Genomic DNA, 7,500 nt, shown 5'->3' on the forward strand with positions numbered 1-7,500 from the left:
GATGATCTTGTTGATAGACTCCACCCACTTCCTCATAGACTTGCCTGAGGAAGGGACATGTGACAAGGACTTTGTTTTTTAATGTTTTTTTTTCTTTCTATCATTCATGACAATTAAGCTAAATTCAACTTCACTAAAAGTAAAAAAAAACATGACCATTGTCCAATCTAATCACCGATAAAAGTAGCGAACAAAATGTGTCCCTGTGAGTGAACATATTGGTATCGTAGTAAGAAATACTGTGGTAGTATTGAGGTAGTGGTATTGCGGTAGTATTATTGAGGTAGTCCTGTAGTAGTATTGCGGTAGTAGTATTGAGGTAGTCCTGTAGTAGTATTGAGGTAGTCCTGTAGTAGTATTGCGGTAGAAGTATTGCGGTAGTATTATTGAGGTAGTCCTGTAGTAGTATTGCGGTAGTAGTATTGAGGTAGTGCTGCAGTGGTATTGCGGTAGTAGTATTGAGGTAGTGGTATTGAGGTAGTCCTGTAGTAGTATTGCGGTAGTAGTATTGAGGTAGTGGTATTGAGGTAGTCCTGTAGTAGTATTGCGGTAGTAGTATTGAGGTAGTGCTGCAGTGGTATTGCGGTAGTAGTATTGAGGTAGTCCTGTAGTAGTATTGCGGTAGTAGTATTGGTGGTGCTGCAGTGGTATTGTGTAGTAGTATTGAGTGTAGTGCTGCAGTGGTATTGCGGTAGTAGTATTGAGGTAGTAGTATTGAGGTAGTGCTGCAGTGGTGTAGAAGTATTGAGGTAGTAGTATTGAGGTAGTAGTGAATTGTATTACTTGAGGTATTAGGTAGTGCTGCAGTGGTATTGCGGTAGAAGTATTTGAGGTAGTAGTATTGAGTGGTAGTAGAAGTATTGCAGTGGTATTGGTGGTGCTGCAGTGGTAGAAGTATTGAGGTAGTAGTATTGAGGTAGTGCTGCAGTGGTATTCTTGTAGAAGTATTGAGGTAGTAGTATTGAGGTAGTGCTGCAGTGGTATTAGCGGTCAAGTGGTAAGGTAGTAGTATTGTAATTGAGGGTAGTAGTATTGAGGTAGTGCTGCAAGTGGTATTGCGGTAGAAGTATTGAGGTAGTATTAGGTAGTTGCAGTGGTAGTCCTAGTATTAGTAGTATTGAGGTAGTGCTGCAGTGTAGTAGTATTACAGTAATAGTATTGAGGTAGTCTGTAGTAGTATTACAGTAATAGTATTGAGGTAGTCCTGTAGTATTACAGTAATAGTATTGGTAATCTGTAAGTAGTGGAGGGTACTAGTAGTATTGAGGTAGTGCTGTAGTAGTAGTATTGCGGTAGTAGTATTGCGGTAGTAGTATTGAGGTAGTCCTGTAGTGGTATTGCGGTAGTATTATTGAGGTAGTCCTGTAGTGGTATTGCGGTAGTAGTATTGAGGTAGTCCTGTAGTAGTATTGAGGTAGTCCTGTAGTAGTATTGAGGTAGTCCTGTAGTATTATTGCAGTAGTAGTATTGAGGTAGTCCTGTAGTAGTATTGCAGTAGTAGTATTGAGGTAGTCCTGTAGTATTATTGCAGTAGTAGTATTATTGAGGTAGTCCAGTAGTATTGCGGTAGTAGTATTGAGGTAGTAGTATTGAGGTAGTGCTGCAGTGGTATTATGTAGTATTATTGGGAGTAGTCCTGTAGTATTGAGGTAGTCCTGTAGTAGTATTGAGGTAGTCCTGTAGTGGTATTGCGGTAGTAGTATTGAGGTAGTCCTGTAGTAGTATTGAGTCCTGTAGTAGCTGCAGTGGTATTGCGGTAGTATTATATTGAGGTAGTCCTGTAGTGGTATTGCGGTAGTAGTATTGTAGTAGTATTGAGGTAGTCCTGTAGTAGTATTACAGTAATAGTATTGAGGTAGTCCTGTAGTAGTATTGAGGTACAGTAATAGTATTGAGGTAGTCCTGTAGTAGTATTGTCCTGTAGGTACTGAGGTAGTAGTATTGAGGTAGTGCTGTAGTAGTAGTATTGCGGTAGTAGTATTGAGGTAGTAGTATTGAGGGTAGTCCTGTAGTGGTATTGGGTAGTATTGAAGTAGTCCTGTTGTAGTATTATATTGAGGTAGTCCTGTAGTAGTATTGAGGTAGTCCTGTGGTAGTATTGAGGTAGTCCTGTAGTATTGAATAGTATTGAGGTAGTCCTGTAGTAGTATTACAGTAATAGTATTGAGGTAGTCCTGTAGTAGTATTGCGGGTACTGAGGTAGTAGTATTGAGGTAGTGCTGTAGTAGTAGTATTACGGTAGTAGTATTGCTGGTAGTAGTATTGAGGTAGTCCTGTAGTGGTATTGCGTAGTATTGAGGTATTATTGAGGTAGTCCTGTAGTGGTATTGCGGTAGTAGTATTGAGGTAGTCCTGTAGTAGTATTGAGGTAGTCCTGTAGTATTATTGCGAGTGGTAGATAGTAGTATTGAGGTATGTAGTAGTATTGCAGTAGTAGTATTGAGGTAGTCCTGGTAGTATTATTGCAGTAGTAGTATTATTGAGGTAGTCCTAGTGTGCAGTATTGCGGTAGTATTGAGGTAGTGCTGCAGTGGTATTGCGAAGTATTGAGTATTATTGAGGTAGTCCTGTAGTAGTATTGAGGTAGTAGTATTGGTGGTGCTGTAGTGGTATTGCGGTAGTAGTATTAGCCGGTAGTAGTATTGAGGTAGTCCTGTAGTAGTATTGAGGTAGTCCTGTAGTAGTATTGCAGTAATAGTATTGAGGTAGTCCTGTAGTAGTATTGAGGTAGTAGTATTGAGGTAGTCCTGTAGTGGTATTGCGGTAGTAGTATTGAGGTAGTAGTATTGAGGTAGTGCTGCAGTGGTATTGCGGTAGAAGTATTGAGGTAGTGGTTTTGAGGTAGTCCTGTAGTAGTATTGAGGTAGTCCTGTAGTGGTATTGCGGTAGTAGTATTGAAGTAGTCCTGTTGTAGTATTGAGGTAGTCCTGTAGTATTATTGAGGTAGTCCTGTAGTATTATTGAGGTAGTAGTATTGAGGTAGTCCTGTAGTGGTATTGCGGTAGTAGTATTGAAGTAGTCCTGTTGTAGTATTGAGGTAGTCCTGTAGTATTATTGAGGTAGTCCTGTAGTAGTATTGCGGTAGTAGTATTGCGGTAGTCCTGTGGTAGTATTGAGGTAGTCCTGTAGTATTATTGAGGTAGTCCTAGTGGTATTGGGGTAGTCCTGTAGTAGTATTGAGGTAGTAGTATTGAGGTAGTCCTGTAGTAGTATTGAGGTAGTATTATTGAGGTAGTATTATTGAGGTAGTCCTGTAGTAGTATTGAGGTAGTCCTGTAGTGGTATTGCGGTAGTAGTATTGCGGTAGTAGTATTGAGGTAGTCCTGTAGTGGTATTGCGGTAGAAGTATTGAGGTAGTATTATTGAGGTAGTAGTATTGCGGTAGTAGTATTGAGGTAGTCCTGTAGTGGTATTGCGGTAGAAGTATTGAGGTAGTATTATTGAGGTAGTCCTGTAGTAGTATTGTAGTAATAGTATTGAGGTAGTCCTGTAGTAGTATTGAGGTAGTAGTATTGAGGTAGTCCTGTAGTGGTATTGCGGTAGTAGTATTGAGGTAGTCCTGAGTCCTGTAGTAGTATTGCAGTAGTAGTATTGAGGTAGTAGTATTGAGGTAGTCCTGTAGTAGTATTGCGGTAGTAGTATTGAAGTAGTCCTGTTGTAGTATTGAGGTAGTGCTGCAGTGGTATTGCGGTAGAAGTATTGAGGTAGTGGTATTGAGGTAGTCCTGTAGTAGTATTGCGGTAGTAGTATTGAGGTAGTCCTGTAGTGGTATTGCGGTAGTAGTATTGAAGTAGTCCTGTTGTAGTATTGAGGTAGTCCTGTAGTATTATTGAGGTAGTCCTGTAGTATTATTGAGGTAGTAGTATTGAGGTAGTCCTGTAGTGGTATTGCGGTAGTAGTATTGAAGTAGTCCTGTTGTAGTATTGAGGTAGTCCTGTAGTATTATTGAGGTAGTCCTGTAGTAGTATTGCGGTAGTAGGAGGTAGTAGTATTGCGGTAGTAGTATTGCGGTAGTCCTGTGGTAGTATTGAGGTAGTCCTGTAGTATTATTGAGGTAGTAGTATTGAGGTAGTCCTGTAGTAGTATTGAGATAGTAGTATTGAGGTAGTAGTATTGAGGTAGTCCTGTAGTAGTATCGAGGTAGTATTATTGAGGTAGTATTATTGAGGTAGTCCTGTAGTAGTATTGAGGTAGTCCTGTAGTAGTATTGAGGTAGTCCTGTAGTAGTATTGCGGTAGTAGTATTGAGGTAGTATTATTGAGGTAGTCCTGTAGTAGTATTGAGGTAGTATTATTGAGGTAGTCCTGTAGTAGTATTGAGGTAGTCCTGTAGTGGTATTGCGGTAGAAGTATTGAGGTAGTATTATTGAGGTAGTCCTGTAGTAGTATTGAGGTAGTCCTGTAGTAGTATTGCAGTAATAGTATTGAGGTAGTCCTGTAGTAGTATTGAGGTAGTAGTATTGAGGTAGCCCTGTAGTGGTATTGCGGTAGTAGTATTGAGGTAGTAGTATTGAGGTAGTCCTGAGTCCTGTAGTAGTATTGCGGTAGTAGTATTGAGGTAGTAGTATTGAGGTAGTGCTGCAGTGGTATTGCGGTAGAAGTATTGAGGTAGTGGTATTGCGGTAGTAGTATTGAGGAAGTAGTATTGAGGTAGGTAGTCCTGTAGTAGTATTGAGGTAGTAGTATTGAGGTAGTCCTGTAGTAGTATTGAGGTAGTAGTATTGAGGTAGTAGTATAGTTAAATTATTAAATTACTTCACCAATCAGTTTCGGAAAAGAGCAGGCAAGCTAGTTGTTTACATGCGTGATCGACAGACAAGTGTAGCATGTGGCACGATACGTAACTGAAATGTTATGGGTGGGGGGGAGAGGGAGAGAGAGAGACAGAGAGAGAAGAGAGAGAAAGACAGAGAGAGAGACAGAGACAGAGAGAGACAGAGAGAGAAGAGAGAGACAGAGAGAGACAGAGACAGAGAGAGAGAGACAGAGAGAAGAGAAAGACAGAGAGAGAAGAGAGAGAAAGACCGAGAGAGAGAGACAGAGAGAGAGAGAGACAGAGAGAGAGACAGAGAGAGACAGAGAGAGAGACAGAGAGAGACAGAGAGAGAGACAGAGAGAGAGACAGAGAGAGAGAGACAGAGAGAGACAGAGAGAGAGAGAGCAGAGAGAGAGACAGAGAGAGAGAGACAGAGAGAGAGAGACAGAGAGAGAGAGACAGAGAGAGACAGAGACACAAAGACAGAGAGAGAGAGAGACAGAGAGACAGAGACAGAGAGAGAGAGACAGAGAGAGACAGAGACAGAGAGACAGAGAGAGAGAGAGAGACAGAGACAGAGAGAGAGACAGAGAGACAGAGAGAGAGAGACAGAGAGAGGGAGAGGGAGAGATAGAGAGAGGGTTGAGGGGGCTTGACACGCTGGGCATCTTGTTATGACAAGCATTATCTGAATTATACCTAGGAGGGGCTTCTATGGAGAGACTTGGAACGTCCTCTGAGCCAGCTAGCTAGCAAGTTTGTGTGTGTAGAGCGGCACCAGCATTAAACACACGTCTTACCTTTTCGTTGTTAATAAATCCAACGTGAAATGTTATAACTAGGCCTATAGTATCCTTAACGACAAATTATAAAAGTCAATCTACTCTTCTCTAGCTAATGAAACATCTCTCTCCCCATCTTCTGAATCCTGCATGGTGTGTAACTTCATTAGCCTGTTCTTCCGGGGTGGGAAGGGGCAGGTAGCCAAAACACACACACACACACACACACACATTTTGTAACGCATTTTTGTTGGGACTAGATAAAAAATGCCTGGAACATAAAATACCGTTATTAACCGGTTCCCACGCTTTTAAAATACCGTTATTAACGGTTTCCACGCTTTAAAATACGTTATTAACGCTTTTAAAATACCGTTATTAACGGTTCCCACGCTTTTAAAATACGTTATTAACGGTTCTACGCTTTTAAAATACCGTTATTAACCGGTTCCCATGCTTTTAAAATACCGTTATTAACGGTTCCCACGCTTTTAAAATACCGTTATTAACCCGGTTCACGCTTTAAAATACCGTTATTAACGGTTCCCACGCTTAAAATACCGTTATTAACGGTTCCCACGCTTTTTAAAATACCGTTATTAACGGTTCCCACGCTTTAAAATACCGTTATTAACCGGTTCCCACGCTTTTAAAATACCGTTATTAACGGTTCCCACGCTTTTAAAATACGTTTACCGGTTCCCATGCTTTTAAAATACCGTTATTAACCGGTTCCCATGCTTTTAAAATACCGTTATTAACGGTTCCCACGCTTTAAAATACCGTTATTAACGGTTCCCACGCTTTTAAAATACCGTTATTAACCGGTTCCCACGCTTTTTAAAATACCGTTATTAACGGTTCCCACGCTTTTAAAATACCGTTATTAACCGGTTCCACGCTTTTAAAATACCGTTATTAACGGTTCCCACGCTTTTAAAAATACCGTTATTAACGGTTCCCACGCTTTAAAATACCGTTATTAACCGGTTCCCACGCTTTTAAAATACCGTTATTAACCGGTTCCCACGCTTTTTCCGTTATTGCTTTTAAAATACCGTTATTAACGGTTCCCATGCTTTCCCGTTATTAACCGGTTCCCATGCTTTTAAAATACCGTTATTAACCGGTTCCCACGCTTTTAAAATAACGGTTCTCTTCCGGAACAGTATAGATCGCTTTCATTCCTTTTTCCGTTTCTTGAACATTTATTTTTCGGTTCTGTCCTCTGGATAGTTCCAACCCCTGGTAGTAGTACTATAGTAGTATTGCAGTAGTACTGTAGTAATATTGTAGTAGTGGTATTGTAGTGGTACTGTAGTAGTGGTATTGAGGTAGTACTGTAGTAGTACCGAGGTAGTACTGTAGCGGTACTGTAATATTGATGTAAAACTGCAGTGGTATTGTAGTATTGAGGTAGTACTGTGGTGGTACTGTAGTAGTATTGAGTTAGTACTGCGGTGGTACTGTAGTAGTACTGTAGTAGTATTGAGGTAGTACTGTAGTGGTATTGTAGTAGTATTGAGGTAGTACTGTAATGGTACTGTAGTATCGGGGTAGTACTGTAGTATTGAGGTAGTACTGTAGTAGTATTGAGGTAGTAGTGGTACTGTAGTAGTATTGTGGTAGTACTGTAGTAGTATTGATGTAGTAGTATTGTGGTAGTACTGTAGTAGTATTGAGGTAGTAGTGTAGTAGTACTGTAGTAGTATTGAGGTAGTAGTGTAGTGGTCCTGTAGTATTGAGGTAGTAGTGTAGTGGTACTGTAGTATTGAGGTAGTAGTGTAGTATTGAGGTAGTAGTGTAGTGGTACTGTAGTATTGAGGTAGTAGTGTAGTGGTCCTGTAGTATTGAGGTAGTAGTGTAGTATTGAGGTAGTAGTGTAGTGGTCCTGTAGTATTGAGGTAGTAGTGTAGTATTGAGGTAGTAGTGTAGTATTGAGGTAGTAGTGTAGTGGTACTGT

General features: G+C 40.5%; 2 protein-coding genes across 2 annotated transcripts in view; both read right to left on the reverse strand.

Moving 5' to 3' along the window:
- Positions 1-52, reverse strand: part of LOC135561929 (son of sevenless homolog 2-like) — a 725-nt gene extending 673 nt beyond the window's left edge. The window contains exon 1 of the mRNA XM_065004382.1: positions 1-52. This exon is cut by the window's left edge and continues 179 nt beyond it. Coding sequence (XP_064860454.1) covers positions 1-36 — 36 coding nt within the window. The 5' untranslated portion in view covers positions 37-52.
- Positions 1-7,500, reverse strand: part of LOC115120056 (son of sevenless homolog 2-like) — a 175,971-nt gene that overhangs the window by 40,537 nt on the left and 127,934 nt on the right. The gene's annotated exons all lie outside the window — the stretch shown is intronic.

The sequence above is a fragment of the Oncorhynchus nerka genome, linkage group LG18 (assembly GCF_034236695.1).
Source record: "Oncorhynchus nerka isolate Pitt River linkage group LG18, Oner_Uvic_2.0, whole genome shotgun sequence".
Classification (NCBI taxonomy): Eukaryota; Metazoa; Chordata; class Actinopteri; order Salmoniformes; family Salmonidae; genus Oncorhynchus; species Oncorhynchus nerka.